General features: G+C 41.0%; 1 protein-coding gene across 1 annotated transcript in view; it reads right to left on the bottom strand.

Moving 5' to 3' along the window:
• The window catches only part of kif15 (kinesin family member 15), a 66,731-nt gene that overhangs the window by 45,191 nt on the left and 2,538 nt on the right, over positions 1 to 19,002 (bottom strand). The window contains exons 2-12 of the mRNA XM_078199493.1: positions 17,850 to 17,886; positions 17,243 to 17,429; positions 10,950 to 11,026; positions 9,003 to 9,040; positions 7,826 to 7,926; positions 6,499 to 6,678; positions 5,714 to 5,923; positions 4,719 to 4,844; positions 4,262 to 4,384; positions 3,550 to 3,673; positions 2,032 to 2,132 (exon numbers count right to left, since the gene is read on the bottom strand). Of these exons, the coding sequence (XP_078055619.1) occupies positions 2,032 to 2,132; positions 3,550 to 3,673; positions 4,262 to 4,384; positions 4,719 to 4,844; positions 5,714 to 5,923; positions 6,499 to 6,678; positions 7,826 to 7,926; positions 9,003 to 9,040; positions 10,950 to 11,026; positions 17,243 to 17,429; positions 17,850 to 17,886 (1,304 nt within the window). The remainder of the gene's footprint in view (positions 1 to 2,031; positions 2,133 to 3,549; positions 3,674 to 4,261; positions 4,385 to 4,718; positions 4,845 to 5,713; positions 5,924 to 6,498; positions 6,679 to 7,825; positions 7,927 to 9,002; positions 9,041 to 10,949; positions 11,027 to 17,242; positions 17,430 to 17,849; positions 17,887 to 19,002) is intronic.

The raw sequence follows: 19,002 nt of genomic DNA, 5'->3' as shown, positions 1-19,002 counted from the left end.
AATCAAGTGGAATGTCATAGGAAAATAGATAAGTGATTAGAGGGTATTTTACTTTTGCTCATCTATCTTTTAAATACTGAAACAATTTATTAGTAACTGTAAGGTTTTCTATAGAGAAGAGCCCAAGCAATAAAAGAATGCAAGTGGGAGAAAGCAGCAAGACTTCACAAAGAGGCGTGAGAGGAAGAGGAGGAGGCTATTGGGGGTGAGTGACAGGTGAGTAAAGACTTTACATAAAGCTTAAGGTATGCCAGTGCAGCTCGGCCGTGTGAAATGTGCAACCTGCGGGATGTGGGAAGTCATGCAGGCACAAAATGTTCTCCATGACTACATCTGCAGGAAGTATCATCATCTGTAAAAATCTTGAACTTCAGATTGCAGAACTTGAATGGTAGCTAGGGTCACTATGGTTCATCCGCAAAGTTGAGGATTGCGTAGATAGTTGGCCACATTGCAGCTAAGAAGTGCACAGGCAGAAAGCAATTGGGTGACCACCAAAGCACCTAAACAAGACAGGTAGTGCAGGAATCCCCTGAGGCTCTCTCACTCCCTATCCTCTTTTCTATTTTGGATACTGGTGACAGAGAGGTTTCCTCAGAGGGACTGTAGTAAGAGACAAGTTTGTGGCACCATGGGTGGCTCAGTTGCAGAGGGGAGGAGGAAGAATGAAAGTGCAAATGGTAGGGGATTCCATAGTTAGATGAGCAGAAAGGCATCTCTGTGGCTGTAGAGTGACTCCAGGATGGTATGTTGCCTCTTTGGTGCCAGGGTCAAAGATGTCACAGAGTGGCTGCAGGCTATTCTTCTGGGGAATGGTGCGCAATGGGACCATGACATAGGGAGGAAAAGGGACGAGGTTCTGAAAGCAGATTTGAGAGTTAGGAAGGAAATTGAAAAGCAGAAGCTCAAGAGCAGTATTCTCAGGATTACTCTGAGTGCCACATGCTAATGAGCACAAGAATCGCAAGATTGAGGAATTTAACACGTGCTGGAGATATGGAGGGAGGGCTTCAGATTTCCGAGATGCTGGGACTGGTTCTAGGGAAGGTAGGACCTGTAGAAGGGCGGTTTATATCGTAACAGGGCTGGGACTAATGCCTTGGCTACTGTTGTTGGGAAGGATTTAAACTAGATTGGTGGGGGGATGGGCCCCTGAGGGGAAATTCAGAGTGGAGAGGAGGAAAATTTTCAGTGGGAAATAGAGAAGTATTAACTGATAAGAAGGATAGATCAGAGTAATATCAAGGGAAATAGAATACTTGGAGCGTTCGATAGAATTTGTGTAGAGTATAGCAAGTCATTAGATGGGGTCAGAGTAAGGAGAAATGTTATATAGGATGTGCATGTATATGAATGCTGAGTGTGGTTAATAAGATTGGTGAACTACAAACGGAGCTATGATATTACCGCTATAACCGAGAACTGGATCAAGGAGGGCAGAACTGGGCATTAAATATTCCTGGGTACAAGACGGTGGTGTCAAAGGAACCTTGGCAAGTTGCCGCAGTGCATCTTGTTGATGGTACACACTTTGTGCTGGTGGTGGAGGGAGTGAAAATTTATGATGATGGATGGGGTGCCGATCAAGCAGGCTGCTTTGTTCTGGATGGTTCCGAGCTTTTTGAGTGTTGTTGAGCTGCACTCTTCCTGGCCAGTGGAGAGCATTCCATCACACTCTTGACTTGCATCCTGCAGGTGGTGTAGAGGCTTTGGGGAATCAGGAGGTGAGTTACTCATCACAGAATTCCAGCCTCTGACACAACCTTGTTGTCACAGGTTGTATATGAATGGCCCAGTTTAGTTTCTGGCCAATAGTAACCCCCAGCATATTAAAGGTGAAGGATTCAGAGATGGTAAAATCAATGGATGTCATGGGAGGATGGTTAGATTTTCTCTCGTTGGAGATAGTCATTGCATGGCACGAATATTACTTGCCACTTATGAGCTTGCTGCTGTGGACATGGACTGCTTCAGTATCTGAGGGTACTTTGCCCTCTCCTCCAAGGGAAAGAAATTTAGCTGGAATCTAACCTGGTTTTGACTTTCACTGTTCTCCCAGAGAAGCATAGCTTCCAGAAAACGATTTTTCCATTCACCGCCATCTACTTCATTTTCATCCGCAGAAACGGCATCTGATAAAGTGAAAAGAAAACATTCAAATTGGATTTTTGGGAGATTTTTAAAAGCATTTTCAGTCACTATTAAGTGACATTTACTCTACTCAATAGAAATGCAAACTTAATAATAGCACAAAAATGTTTTTCCTTGGATCCAACAAAACAGTTTAAATAAAGCAAGCCAAGTAAACTGCTCAGCAACAAGTAACTGGTTGACGTTTATGGATTTGCGTGGCCTTTGTATGCTTCTTGTGGCCAACTGAAGAGTCAACTGCAGAGACTAAAGCAAGCCATTTGGTTGCAACAGGCATGTGGTCCACTTCATTAAGCGCAGCCACTTTCTTAAACAGCATCAATATTAAAAGGTCAATGATCCTTGTATTCTTTTTCTCTTTGAGAAAATATAATTAAAAAGAAAAACATGTTTATATAGTTCCTTTCACAACCTCAGGATGTCTCAAGATGCTTTCGAAACAGAGTCACTGTTAGAATATGAAATGCAGCTGTCAATTTCCATAAAACAAGCTCTCATAAACAACAACACAATATTGAGCAGATTTTTAAAAATAAACTGTGTTTGATTGAGGGATGAATATTAGCCAGAACACACCAGGAAGGTGACATATCCTTCTATTCCCTTCTCCCTCCTGTACTGGTCTCACTTTCTCTGAAATGCATCTATGCCGTTTGTTGTCTCCACTGCACCATGTGGTAGCAAGTTTTACATTTTCATTGTTTCAAGTAAAGAAGTTTCTCCCGAGTTCCTTGTTGGATTTATTAGTGACCTTTATTTATGACTCTCAGGTTGTTGACTCCCCATCAAATGGAAAGTTTCTCGACATCCAGCTGATCAAACTCTTTCATAAGCTTAAAGATCTCCATCAGAAAAAAAGGGCCCGTCTGTTCAGCTTTTCCAAATTGCTGTACCCTCTCAGTTCTGGGATTAGTTTTGTAAATCATTTCTGTATTTCTCCAGTGTCTATACATTTTTTTGTAAGATATTAGAATTGTGCATTGCATTCCAAGTGTTTTCTAACCAAAGTTTTGAGTATAATCTCTCTTTTTAATTGTACTCATCTAGAAATAGACCCCAATTCTTCTGTGGTTTTTACGGCTGTCAAGCTGCATTGCTATATTGAATGATTTGTGTAACTCTACCCTTCTATCCCTCTACCCTACTTAAACTCTTATTTTCCAAGGACTAGGTAACCCTCTTACTCCTATCAAAATGGATCATCTCACAGTTATCTGTATTGAAATCCATTTGTAATTTGCAAGCCCATTCTGCAGGTTTGATAACACATGTTTGTATTTTGTTACAGTCCTCATCCTAACTATACCATCCATTTGGTGTCAAATTTTGATATTGTACTTGTTTCCTGGTGTCCAATGCTTTATCCTCAAAGTGTCTGGTCTTAACTGGAATCCTTACCCCTCTCAGCCACCACATTCTGTGAAATATGTCCTTTAGACAGCTCAGAAAGCTGTTCTTTCAGCTTCTTGATTTCTGACTGTAACTGCTGGACGTTGCCTTGAGTATCTTCATTTACTACAGCCTGCAACAAAGAGAGAACAAGTTGATGCTACGTCAATCTAACAGTAATCAACTAATCACAGGGCAACAAAATTTATAAGATGTTCTTGCACAGCATTAGCCTATTATAATGTTTATAAAAATAATGAAAATCGAATGTTTTTATTTACAAGAGAGCATCCACATGGATCACTGCAGTTTAGTCTTAAAAAAAATTAAAAGGAAAGCTACAGTGAAATCGTAAAGTTTGCAGATCGAAATACAAGCCTTCATATTCAGGTTTTTAAACATTAACTTTTATTTTTCCTGCCACATTTTTTGCACCATGTTCATACAATAGTCACTGGAGAACATTCAGGAGCTCGAATTCCCATTTCCCTCACCCTGGATACTGAGGTCAACTGTAAGACTTCTATTGCCACCCACAGCTGATTCAACCTATACTGAAGATTGAACCATCCTGGTTCGTATGGCTCAACTGTTCTGTAACCAGCTGAGTGATTAGGCAGCCTGTTACATATTCTCAATTACACAACAAAAGGTGCGTAACCATAACTTGGTTCACCAACATCAGAGACATACATTGAATAAATCAAAAACTTCAACTCACTTTATTTTTGATTAGCTTAGCTCTACGAGCAAACTGAAGTGTGGAGAGCGTTTCACCGAAACACCGTGACCCAGGGTGAACATTTGCAATAATGTAAGTCTTTGCATTTCCTCCAAGAGAGTCCTGCAACAAAATTATTCATTAACCTGTTGTCAGCCAAGCTGCTGTTAGTTAACAGGCAACTAACATCCCCAGATATGCTATCCATTGACTTATCAACATTCCTATATTGTTACTCAGCATGGATTGTTCAAATTTTATGTATGATACACTTACATAGTTGCAAATTTGCAGCTGACACACACTAAAAAGGTGCTCAGTTCCATAATTAGATTTTTGATGATTGGGGCATCATTTTAATGTTATAAAAGTGTAATAACTAACCAATTAGCAGAAAACAAATCTTTCAATTGCTTAAAATCTCCAAGAAGTGTTCAATAAGCTAATCTAACATTACCCTTAACAAGAATGTCAGCTTAGAATCGCGGTAACAGATGTGCCTGTTTTTTCCATTAGCCACATCAACAAGGCCCATAATGACATGTCCCAGACAACTCAGTGACCGGTTTATGCTGCTCGCCTCCTAGAACATGCAGAAAAGGAAAGGTGTTAAAAAAGTAAAATACATTAAAAGAATTTTTCTACTTTAAATTTCATAATTTTTGAAATAATACAGCTTGATGATCATTAAAGATGCTCAATCAGCATTAAGAAATCGGTGAGAAGTTTTTAAAAGAATTTTAAATTTGAAATCAAGATTTGCTGAAATGCCATGTGAATTAGAACAGATGCACGCACTAAAATATTTCTGTACTTGATAAAAAACCATGTCCATCCACATAAACAAAAGTTATAATAATACAGCAATATAGCACTGGAAACCGAAAAGTGATACTTCTGGGGGAGGAGAGGGGAGGGGGGCAGAGAATCCCGCATTTAGAGAGCTGCTAACCAATTGGATGGCGAGGTAGTCCCAAAACAAGGATTCCAGGCAATCCAGAGTCTCAGCGAGGAGAGGTGGGTTCAAGAGGCCAGTGAAGGAGGAGAGGGGGGGTGTGTGTGTGTGTTTGAACTGGAGGTGGGAGTGCCTCCAAACCGCCCAGGGGACCCTCAAAGGGGGCATCCCTTGCCAGACATCAGTCTGTGCAGCTAAAGCTGCTGGGTTTCTTTCCACCGTAGATAATATGCTTGTGGAGTGGGATAGGACCCTTAAGTGAGGGACTTCAATAAGCCCAAGGACAAACATGTGATCCCCATAAAATTTCAGGTAGGCAGTGGGATTGTACGTGCCCCATGCTTTCAAACCCACCAGCGGGTTTGATAATATCCACAATATCCAGCCCCGAGTTACAATAACTGCAACATCTTTCTAGTATGAAGTACTCCAGTTGTATGATGCAGTAACTGGTCCCTGCAATTTGGAATTGTAAAGAGGACGACAAAAGTCTGTGCCTTTAATCGAAGACCTTCTGCATGCGTATCCTTTTGTCGTTCTGACCCTGCCAAGTCAACCAGGTTCAGCTGCGATGTTCGGATGTTAACTAGGTTGTTGATGCTTTCCTTTGATTGTATAGTAACTGTGAAGACGGCATGAGACCGTGATGACTCTCGGTTCATTGAGGTGGAAGCTACACTTCGATTCCGCCATCCCATGGATAGCACCTATCAATAATAATTAGAAAATGTTTCATTGCTTTTCTGCACATTCCCACAATTCCTGCATGTTAACAGATTGCACTTGTAATTTTAAATATACTCATTAGATTGGGACCCAAGTAGGAAAAGAAATATGGTCATCACATTGCTCGATTAAAACATAGGTTTCCATAACAAACAGGATAATTCAAGTTAATGGTTGAACTTGTAAACTAAAAAATGGCGAGACATCTTGCAAATCTTAAAAACATTTTAGCAAGTTTGTAAATAGTCTTGCTCCACACAATCAGTAAATCGATGCCATTACTTAAATTTGCCACGAGAATTTTATGTAGTTTTAAACAAGCACAGTAGCTTCAACAAATAATAAAATTTGATGTACTTTCAGAATTGACCATGCTTGATTGTTTAATGAACTGCTGGAAAAACATCTGAATACAAAACAAATCCTCTTAAAAATGCTGACCTGCAGCACGGCAAGTGACTTGCTCAACCATAATGCCGGAAGATAAAACAGTAGAATCTGGGGTGATCATTACTAACGAAGTATTTTCATTGTAAATGAAGTGGTACTAAATTACCTGATAGGCCTCAGCTGCTGAAGTTACAACTTGTTCGACCACCCCTTCTACAAACACCCCTGTTTTGATGTTTTCTCGCAGAAATAGGCCAGTTGAAGCGGCGTCCAATAGATCAAATATTTGTTCATTGTAAATCTCAATGAAGGAGCACTTGCACAGAAAATTCTTGCCTTCGCCAGCCTATTAAGGAATACAGAAGTGTATTATTAGATTTCAAGAAAATTTGACAGCTGGCTCAGTTGATAGTCCTCCCTTGCCTGTGGCTGGAGTCTTGTGGTTCTTGTGCCTCTTGAGCCAGAAGACCTGGGTTCAAGTCCCGCTCCAGGACTTAAAATAAAAACTTTATTTATTAGTCACAAATAGGCCTACATTAACACTGCAATGAAGTTACTGTGAAAATCCCCTAGTCGCCACATTCTGGCGCCTGTTCGGGTACACTGAGGGAGAATTTAGCATGGCCAATCACCTAACCTGCACACCTTTGAACTGTGGAGGAAACCGAAGCCCCACCTGGAGGAAACCCACGCAGACACAGGGAGAACGTGCAAATTCCACGCAGACAGTGACCCAAGCCGGGAATCGAACCCGGGTCCTTGGCGCTGTGAGGCAGCATTGCTAAACCACCGTGCCGCTCCTTGGACTTGTTGGCCACGGAAGGAGCATTCACGGTGTGGCTCAACTAGTTAATAAAAAGCCTGTTAATCAATTGAACGTATTCAAGAGATGGCTAGATATAGCACTCGGGGCGAATGGGATCAAAGGTTATGGGGGGAAAGCAGGATTAGGCTATTGAGTTGGATGATCAGCCAAGATCTTGATGAATGGCGGAGCAGCCTCGAAGGGCCAAATGGCCTCCTCCTGCTTCCATCTTCTATGTTTCTATGTTAATCGTTCCAACACTTTCCCACTATTTCCCAAAGGGAAAAAACAAGCGTATGAAGATACAAAACAAGCAACCATAGCTCAGAAAACTGTGCGTTCAGGCACAAATACAAGATTTGGGCTCAATCTAGATTTGCAAGTCACAATAGTATTGAAAGGTACACTCCCAGGTGTCATAGATTAGATGAAGCATTATATTGAAATACTGTCCACCATAGGAACTGCTAAAGAACAGTGGGTTCTTGTTAACCTGGCCAATATTCCTCCCTCAAATGATAACACAAACACAAATTAACTGGTCGTTCATGGGTGCTGCATTTGCCTATGCAAGTCATGGTAATGCACTGAAGAACTTTGTGATATTTTAAGTTCAACACTTCATACAATTGCAAATGTTACATTACAAAAACAAATAGAAAAAGTGCATAAAAATCTTAAAATATACCGTTTCTTTTTCTCGATTGATCAAGTAAAAGAGGTATTCAAAACTTCGAGGTATTACGCCCCTCAAATTGTGCGTGAAGTTGTCAGAATCATCAGAGGGACCTGAAGACACGAAACACAATATTCATTATCAGTTATAAAAATAACATTTGAGCATTGTACTTTTGTAAACATAACTGAAGACAAATGAGTATATTATACCCTAAGGGATAATTTTGCATGGTAATGCATCCAGCATGGAGCCACACTGCAAAGCAGAGGATTTCATAATTAGCTTGACAGTATTCAAACTTTATTTCCAACATCCTCACAGTAAATAGATTAGAAAGCTGAGCTTTTCAAAATTACTCTTCAGTCCATTATCGAATCCATTAAGCTGTTGCATGCACACACATGCATGTAAGTCATTTCCCAAAAGAAAATTCCACCCTTGATGGAATTGCATAGATGAAGGTAGTAGGAAAAAAGTGTTTAAACAAAAAACATACCTACAAATATACCAATTAGGAGCAGCAGGAGGTCAACTTCCAATGCATTTACATCCTTCCTTATACAAGGAGACCACAATATATACAGTACTCCAGCTATGGTCTCACCAATGCCCTACGTAACTCATGTGTTTTACTAGTGTTGATTGAGGGATAAATATTGGTCAGGACACTAGGGAAAACTCCCTGTTCTTGTTATCTTTTACGTCCACCCAAGATCCAGATGGGGCCTTGGCTTAACATCTCATCCAAAAGATGGCAGCTCCAGTGTAAGGAATGTCAGCTTTGATTTTTTAGTCTTGACACAAAGACAAGTGTGCTATCAACTGAACCACAACAGGGAGTAGGAGATTAAAATAACAATTTACAAAGCAAGAGCAAGCCTATCTCTGAAGAAGGCTTTTGCAACCATACTTTATGCAAAATCAGTAGCTTTTATTTACACATATTCTATAGATAATATGTAAAGAATCATGAAATGTCACCATATATTAACATTTCAAAATAAATGGTATCTTAATATTTTCTAATTGGGTGACTTGTGTGTAATATACACATTAGTTTAAATTAGCAGATTCTCCAGTTTGATGCAATGAATCAAAGTTTCCTAAATATTGGTGGGCCAGGCTTTTCCTCATCTGACAGATTAAGCAACTAAATATAAAGAAAAGTTTTAAATTGTGCACGTACCCAACATTGTGAATGTCTTTCCGGAACCAGTCTGTCCACTGAGAAAAAGAAATATTATTTTTCATAAGTCACTCATCACAATGTTGACTTTAATGTAATATTTTGGGTGGGTGAGAGAAAACAAGTGAGAAACTTTAAAGACAGTCTAAAATTTTAGCCAGCTTTCCTTGTTCAGTACAGCAATCTGAAGATTAAGACCTACTTTATCACTTTCCACGGAACATCTATTTTTAACCAAGCACCTGAAAAATTACTCCTCTTTCAGATACAAAAGAGACACACACGGCCTCAAGAAGAAGTCAGAGTTGCAAAGAGCACAAAGGTGCAAGAGAGAAAGTCTGGAGGAGGTTCTGAGATAGGGTGGATCGAAGCCTTGAAGTAATTTAAAGACCAAGGTTACTTGAACCCAATACATTGTGGAACAGGAGCCAGTGTAATACTGCGAGAATGGGAGTGATGTATAAACAAGGGTCGGAAATGACAGGAAACATTGTGAACAAATTTGAGTGCAAGTGTGGATGAAAGACGATAGTAAGGGAACTTTTGGAATAAATGCATTTGGAGATGAAAAACATGGATAAGGTTTTCAGTAGTGGGGCAGTTTGTGAACATGGAAGAAAATATTCTTGGCAAAAGGAAGGACATGGTGTTTGGAGCTCAGCTGAAATTGAATACGAGTTCAAAAGTTGCATATGGTCTTATTCAGCTTGAGCATAAACCCAAGAATGGGTTAAATCAGCACCAAATGCAGATAATTTTGTGCCAGGTTGGAAAAAAAGTGGATTAATCACAAGATTACGACTCATTGAACATGAAGTCTGATAACACAGAGGTAGTTATGTGATGAAGAATTAGAGCTAAATATCATTAGCAGTACTTAGAGAAGCCTTCAGGCTGATGTCCAAGGTGAAGCAAATGCTTTAGGAAGGAAAGGCCAAATCCTTAGTATTCCATGAGTGAAGCTATCGCTAGAGATATGCATTTAAATAGTTAGAAGCAAAAATGATACAAAAGCAGTCCAAAGGATTGGGCAACTGAAAAGTGTTGACAGAAGAGGACATGTTCAGTGCATTGAACTTTGCAGAAAGATTAAGCAGAAGAATGGATAGCAGCCTATGGTCACAATCACAAATGAAGTCACTTGTGATCTCGGTCAAGCAGCATCAGTTTTGGGATATTGACAGGAACTGGACTGGAGATTCTATAGAGATGGGCTCAAAGCTGGCAGACTATGACATTGTGAGCTCCAAGGGCCTGGAGCGTCACTTTAAACCTGCAATGTCAGACCACAGCCTTTTCCACCTTACAATAAAGTCAGACACTCATGTTATGGCATGCAAAAAATGGTTCTCAGGAATATCATCTAAAGAACATTTGATGTATTTACAAAGTGCACAACTAACACTGTATTACAATCATCCAGATTTGTGCTAAAGACTACAAATGATTGCATTAGAAACAGAAGCTTCTTCGTTTGAAGCTTCCAATATCAACATCAACATCCCAAGGTCAGTTCCACATGGCTAGTTTCCTATCGGAAATTCTTTAAATTTATCACAATCTAAAAAAGCATTTCATATTGGATCAGCATGGCACATCTTACAAGAGATATCCTCTGAGTATCAATGCAAACTTGGTACCAACAGGTACTAAATCGGAACTGTTGCGCACTACAGGCACGTACCTATTGGTAATACTGATGGGAATGCCAAACTTCACTATGTACTAAAACACGTATTACCAACACAAGAATTGGGACAGGAATCAAATTTAATATCTAAAAGTAAAAACTTTAAGTCATGGGGACAGGAATAGAAAGAACATCAGCAATTTTCTTGATACCCAGGTACATCATTTTATTGTAATTTTTAAATTATGCAGAAAGAGCCTTACAACTCTTTTTAACCATCAAATTAATTCACTGTAAATAAGTTACAAATTACTTACTAGGCAAAAATGGTACCATTGTATCCATTCATGCAGGACTCAATGATGCCCCGAGCCACGGCAGAAAATACTGCTTCCTGCAAAATGGAGTGCAAGAAAATGCATATTTAATCAAACTTTTCCAGGGGCATGGATCATTTAATACTGTGCATTCTTAATTTTTAAAAATTAAAACACAGATTAAATTGTCACAACCTCAAAATTATCTAAATATTTATTCTTCAACACCCAAAATGGGATAGACTTCAAAGAGATCTAGCAGCTCAAAACTGGGCATCCATGAGATGCTGTGGGCCATTAGCAGCAGCAAAATTGTACTCAACCACAGTCTGTAACTTCATGGCCCAGCATATCCCCCACTCTACCATTACACCAAGCTAGGGGATCAACCCTGGTACAATGGAAAATGCAGGAAGGCATGCCAGGAGTAACACTAGGCATACCTAAAAATGAGGTGTCAACCTGATGAAGCAACAAATAAAGACTACTTCCATGCCAAACAGCATAAGCAGCAAGTGATAGAGCTAAGCGATCCTACAACCAATGGATCAGATCTTTGCTCTGCAGTCCTGCCACATTCAGCTGTGAATGGCGATGGATAATTAAACAACTCACTGGAAGAGGAGGCTAAACAAATATCCCCATCCTCATTGATGGAGGAGCTCAGCACATCAAGGTAAAAGATAAGACTGAAGCATTTTCAACAATCTGCAGCCATAAGTGCCAAATACGCGATCCATCTTGGCCTCCTCCGGAGTCCCTGGCATCACAGACATCAGTCTTTAGCCAACTCGATTCACTCCATGTATTATAGAGAAACAGTTGAATGCGCTGGATACTGCAAAGGCTATGGGCCCCGAAAATATTCCAGCAATGGTACTGAAGACCTGTGCTCCAGAATTGCCACACTCCTGAACAAGTTGCTCCAGTACAGCTACAACATTGACATCTACCCAGTAACATGGAAAATTGCCCAGCTATGTCCTGTACACAAGAACCAGGACAAATCTAACCTGGCCAATTACTGCCCCATCAGTCTACTCGCAATCATCAGTAATTTGCCATTTGACACTTCTGGCTGAAGATGGAAGGGGTCATCAAGTGTTGATCAAGTGGCATTTACTCAGCAATAACCTGCTCACAGACACTCAGTTTGGGTTCTGCCAAGGTCACTCAGCTCCTGACCTCATTCAAGCCTTGGTTCAAAAATGGACAAGAAGTGAATGCCAGAGGTAAGGTGAGAGTGATTGCCCTTGACTTCAAGGCAACATTTATGGGATGGGATGGGATCGGGACGGGATGGGGGACTTCAAGGCAACATTTATGGGATGGGATTGGGCGGGGGGTGGGGGGAAGAGAAATGATCCTTCCTTGTTTGGAGTCATACCTGGTACAAAGGAAGGTGGTTGTGGTGATTGGAGGTCAATCATCTCAGCTCCAGGACATCACTGCAGGGGTTCCTCAGGATAGAGTCTTAGGCCTGTCCATCTTCAGCTGCTTCATCAATGACCTTCCTTCCATCATGAGGTCAGAAGTGGGGATGTTCACTGATGACTGCACAAGGTTCAGTATCATTCGTGACTCCGCAGATACTAAAGCAGTTCATGTCTAAATGCAGCAAGACCTGGACAATATCCAGACTTGGGCTGGCAAATGGAAAGTAACATTCGCACCACACAAATGCCAGGCAAGAACCATCTCCAACAAGAGAGGATCTAAGCATCGCCCCATGACATTCAATGGCATTTCCCCACTATCAATATCCTAGGCATTACCATTGATAGGAAACTGAACTGGACTAGCCATATACATACTGTGGCTACAAGAAGTCAAAGGCTAGGAATCTGCAGCAAGTAACCCACCTCCTGACTCCCCAAATCCTGCCCACTATCTACAAGACACATGTCAGGTGTGTAATGAAATACTCTCCACTTGCCTAGATGAGTGCAGCTCCAACTACACTCAAGAAGTGCAATACCATCCAGAACAAAGCAGCCCGCTTGATTGCTACCTCTCCCACAAACATTCAATCCTTCCACCATCAACGAACAGTGGCAGCAGTGTGAATCATCTACAAGATTCACTGCAAGAACTCACCAAGGTTCCTTATGCAGTACCCTCCAAATCCACAACCACCTAGCAAGACAACAGCAGCAGATACCGGGGAACACCACCACAGGTACGGGAGTCTAAAACTAGAGGTTTAAGGTGAGAGGGGAAAGATACAAAAGTGTCCAGAGGGGCAATTTTTTCACACAGAGGATGGTGAGTGTCTGAAACAAGCTGCCAGAGGGAGTAGTAGAGGCGGGTACAATTTTGTCTTTTAAGAAGCATTTAGACAGTTACATGGGTAAGATGGGTATAGAGAGATATGGGCCAAATGCGGGCAATTGGGATTAGCTTTGGGGTTTTAAAAAAGGGCGGCATGGACAAGTTGGGCCGAAGGGCCTGTTTCCATGCTGTAAACCTCTATGATTCTATGTTCTCCTCCAAGTCACTCACCATCTTGACGTGGAAATAGATCGCCATTCCTTCACTGTTGTCAGGTCAAAATCGTGGAACTCCCTCCCTAATAGCACAGTGGGTGTACCTACATCTCAGGGACTGCAGTGGATCACCTTCAAGGGCAGTGGGCATAAAATGCTGGTCTAACCAGCAACATTCCCTAAATTAATTTTTTAAAACTGGTCACGGTCACATTGCTGTTTGTGGATCTGCCTGGGACAAACTGGCTGCTCAGTTTCCCAAACTGCAACAGCTCAAGAATAAAAACAGTACTTTATTGGCCATCTTACAAGGAAAGGTTGGACAGGTTGGGCCTGTAACCATTGGAGTTTAGAAGAATGAGAAACATGCAAGATCCTGAGGAGACTTGAGAGTGGATGTTCGGAGGGAAGATGTACTAGCAATTTTGAATAAACTGAAAGTTGATAAGTCCCCTGGGCCTGATGAAATATATCCTAGGTGTCTTTGGGAAGCAAGGGATGAGATTGCAGAGCCTTTGGCTTTGATCTTTGGGTCCTCACTGTCCACGGGGATGGTGCCAGAGGACTGGAGAGTGGCGAATGTGGTTCCTCTGTTTAAGAAAGGGAATAGAAATGACCCTGGTAATTATAGGCCGGTTAGTCTTACTTCGGTGGTCGGTAAGTTGATGGAAAAGGTCCTTAGGGGTAGGATTTACGACCATTTAGAAAGATGCAGCTTAATCCGGGATAGTCAGCACGGATTTGTGAAGGACAAGTCTTGCCTCACAAATTTGATAGAATTTTTTGAGGAGGTAACTAAGTGTGTAGATGAAGGTAGTGCAGTTGATGTCATATACATGGATTTTAGTAAGGCGTTTGATAAAGTCCCCCACGGTCGGCTTATGAAGAAAGTAAGGATGTGTGGGATAGAGGGAAGTTTGGCCATTGGATAGGTAACTGGCTATCTTACAGAAGACAGAGGGTGGTGGTGGATGGAAAATTTTCGGACTGGAAACCGGTTACCAGCGGAGTGCCACAGGGATCAGTGCTTGGTCCTCTGCTATTTGTAATTTTTATAAATGACTTGGAGGAGGGGGCTGAAGGGTGGATCAGTAAATTTGCTGATGACACCAAGATTGGTGGAGTAGTGGATGAGGTGGAGGGCTGCAAAGAGATATAGATAGGATGCAGAGCTGGGCTGAAAAATGGCAAATGGAGTTTAACCCTGACAAATGCGAGGTGATTCATTTTGGTAGGACAAACTTAAATGTGGATTACAGGGTCAAAGGTAGGGTTCTGAAGAAAGTCGAGGAACAGAGAGATCTTGGGGTTCATATCCATAGATCTCTGAAGGTTGCCACTCAAGTGGATAGAGCCGTGAAGAAGGCCTATAGTGTGTTGGCGTTCATTAACAGGGAGTTTGAGTTTAAGAGCCGTGGGGTTATGCTGCAACTGTACAGGACCTTGGTGAGACCACATTTGGAATATTGTGTGCAGTTCTGGTCACCTCACTACAAGAAGGATGTGGAGACACTGGAAAGAGTGCAAAGGAGATTTACCAGGATGCTGCCTGGGTTGGAGGGTAGGTCTTATGAGGAAAGGTTGAGGGAACTTGGGCTTTTCTCTTTGGAGCGGAGGAGGTTGAGAGGAGACTTGATAGAGGTTTATAAGATGATGAGGGGGATAGATAGAGTGAACGTTCAAAGACTATTTCCTCGGGTGAATGGAGCGGTAACTAGGGGGCATAACTATAGGGTTCATGGTGGGAGATATAGGAAGGATGTCCGAGGTAGGTTTTTTACTCAGAGAGTGGTTGGGGTGTGGAATGGACTGCCTGCAGGGATAGTGGAGCCAGAAACTTTAGGAACATTTAAGAAGCTATTGGATAGGCACATGGAGTACGTCGGGATGATAGGGAGGAAATAGCTTGATCTGGGTTTCAGACAAAGCTCGGCACAACATCGTGGGCCGAAGGGCCTGTTCTGTGCTGTACTGTTCTATGGATGTAGAGAGGATGTTTTCCCTTGTGGGAGTGAGCAGAAGCAGGGGACAGTTTAAAAATAAGGGGTCTCCCATTTAAGGCAGAGATATGGGGTAATTGTTTCTCTCAAGGATTGCGAATCTGTGGAACTCTCTTCCACAGCATGGTAGAGGTAGGGTCAATTAATATTTTTAAGGCAGAGGTAGACAGTTCTTGACTATTAAGGGAATCAAATAGTAAAGAGAGTAGGAAGGAAAGTGGCGCTGAGGCCAAAACAGATCAGCCAAAATCTTATTGAATGGAGGAGCAGGCTCAATGAACATAGTAAAATAGTTAACAGATACCCACCTTTCACCTGTGAAAGTCTACCCAAAGGTGCCCATGTTTGAATTCTGCTATTATGATGATCACGATACAGAAGCTTATAGAACATAGAATTTACATGAAAACACAGTTGAAAGGGGGAGATACCTCAAAAATATATCAGCAAGAAACACCAGATGCAATCTCTAAATCTGGCAGTCAAAGCATACTGCGCTTATTTATTTTTAAATCGTGCCAATGCAAAAAGCTCTGTCTCCTCCAAATATTTTTCTTATTTCTGGTTCTTTAATTAATAAATGTAAACTAATTAAGTTGACATTTTACATGAACATATAATACAAATTTGAGCTGAGTCTTTATTAGAATTTATGAGGAGAAACTAAAAAAGAAAGCAGTACAACTAAGGCAGTGTGATGTCTAACAATACCTTTCAGAACACATCATAGGTATGTATCTGCTGCATGCCAAAACAATGGGATTTCCCTCCCTCTCTCTGGAATTTTGCAATGTTACTCATATAACTGCTGTATACATTCATGTTTCCAAATATGTTAAAGCAGAAAATAAATGTTAGCTTGCGAAGCACTTGCTACGTCAAACCAACATTACACACTTTTAGTCATGTCCCAGACTTTGGACTCTATAGGAGTTATAGCATGTTCTAATGTATATTAATTCCACAATATCCATTTTTTGGCTATAGGAAAAGCTGGATTACTTGTATAGTGCAATACCATCTTTGAGCATGTTGACAAGCATTGTAAGATTGAACATGTTTTAAAAAGAAACTACAAAATGGCCAGAGAGGACACAGCACTGTGGTTCAATATTCTGTTCCACATTAGGATGTTTTTGTTTGTTTATTTTAGTGTCACAAGTGGGCTTACACTAACACTGCAATGAAGTTACTGTGAAAATCCACTAGTCGCCACATTCCAGCGTCTGTTTGGGTACACTGAGGGAGAATTTAGCACGGCCAATGCACCTAACCAGCATGCCTTTCGGACTGTGGGAGGAAACCGGAAGAAACCCACACAGACACAGGAAGAAGGTGCAGACTCTGCACAGTGACCCAAGCCAGGAATCGAATCCAAGTCCCTGGCATTGTGAGGCAGCAGTGCTAATCACTGTGCCGCCCCATGTGGGTAGTAATTGTCCACATGCAGATTTTCTGACCTCAGCAATGCAATCAGAGGTGAAATACAGTGAATACTTGCTACTAGATGATAAAATACAGTCTGCGTGGGTGGGCTGAAAGAATGAGTTAAAATTGAAAGAAAATTAACTTTGGTTACTTACCAACGGTGCTATGGTCAGATCAATTGCAACAAAAGCACGTAATCAGCGACCTACCTGTCCCCTCAGTCAGAAGCAACAAGACATGGGTCAGCAGTGGTAAAGAAGTTAAACAAAATGGAGGAAACAATCATGCTTCATCTCCAAATATCATTTGACTACAACACTGCAATAAAAAAAAATCTGCTCACTGTAGAACTCCAAGTTTTGTCGTACATTTACTGTACCTGAGTAGTGTCTGTATCAGCCACATGATCATACGTGAAAATCTTGGGTTCAGGTTTTGAATTCAGGCAGATAGTATTTGGTGAGGTAACTGCCAAACACAGTCCTTGGTCTCCATCTGTAAACAATTCTGTGTTCTTCGCTGGTGGTCGCACTCTTACATAGACCTTGATGGAATCTCCTTCAGCACTGCAGTGACAAAACTTCAGATCACACAAGAGTCCTCCAATTCAACCATTGTCGACAGCACAGCGATCTAACAGTCCCTTCAATACTGCCAAACTTCATTTATTTCAGATTTCAGCTTTTGCTGATTTAAGAATGAAATGGTTTTAAAGATCAAAGCACAGGATATCAATTCAAATAAGGCAACGTTTATTTGATGCAAAGTCAAGTAACGGAACTACAACCACAGTAGAACGATTGTCTTTTTTCCTACTTCTAATGGATATTTGTAAGAAAATGTTTCTTCTGAGACTCTACTGACAATGCAACACTGACAAGAGCAACTCATAATTTAAAAGATGAATTCAACAGGTGTATGATATGCAAGCCATTGTGCTTTCTCCCCAGGATATTGTATTGTTTAAATCAAAAATAATGTCTTACCTAGATGACTGGACAGAAGGCAAATCCACACCATCCCCTGAAGAAACACATAACAAATAGACTGTAATTTTGTGAAGATTACTCCAAAACAAACCACAATATTCTGTCCCACTTCATCAACAGGGGTTTATAGGACTGGCCCAGGCATCACCAACTACCGAGTTCCACTTTGCTGGTCTGTCTTTTTCTTTACGTTTTCTGCTCCTATTTAGTGAAACTTCCAAATACAAATATCTCGTCTCAGAGCTTAGTGGGTGGGGTTTTTTAATTAAAGTATTTCCCTCTTCTCCTTCCACTTCATACCCATTGATGTTTTCCTTTTATTAATGGGATGAGGAATTTGGTGCTAAATTGGCAACTATTTTCCATTCAAATATGTCCTCCAACTATCCAAAATGAGCATTCAATACAAAGACAGGACTTCACGAAGGATTTTGGCTGAAGATAAAAAGGGTTGATTTAGTTTGATTGCGAGAAAGAGTGTAGCATTAGAATTTAGACATTTTGAATTGTTAATCGGTTATATTATTTGTAGCAATAGATTAAAACAGTAACCCCTGTAAAGTCCATCTTCAGCACTTGTCATCAAGGTAAACGAGTCACATTTAGGTACTGGAAGAATCGCCAGGGTGACCAGACTGCAAAATGTCAGGTTATTGGGGAAAAACTGGGCTAGTTTTAGCCCAGTCCTTCCCCAATAAGTCTAGTCCAAAGATATGCAGGTTAGGTAGATTGGCAAGGTTAAATTGACCCCTAATGTCGGAGAATGTGTAGGTTATGTGGATTAGCCTTGCGAAATACATGAGGTTACGAGGATAGAGCAGGGGGAAGGGGGTCTGGGTAAATATTCTGTCAGAGAGTCGGTGCAGACTCGATGAAGCCAAATGGCTTCTTCTGCGCTATTGGGATTCTATGATTCATTGTGATAATTTGAGCATTTCGCCTGGTAACAAAGAATCCAAGGGGTGTTCTTATATAAAGGCAATCAAGAAGGTTGAAGCAACAGATGGGCAAAATTAGAAGATTATTTAAATTAAATTACATCAAAAGAGTAAAATAAGGAGCCCCAGAGCTCCCACTTCATTAATCTCAAAACAGGCCAACAGGAGAAAACTACAGCTGGAAATCAACCCTACATTTTCTGCATGCAAGT

This window comes from Mustelus asterias, chromosome 2 (assembly GCF_964213995.1).
Source record: "Mustelus asterias chromosome 2, sMusAst1.hap1.1, whole genome shotgun sequence".
NCBI classification, from domain to species: domain Eukaryota; kingdom Metazoa; phylum Chordata; class Chondrichthyes; order Carcharhiniformes; family Triakidae; genus Mustelus; species Mustelus asterias.
Note: the sequence above shows the minus strand (reverse complement) of the source record. Positions and strands in the feature narration are given on the sequence as shown.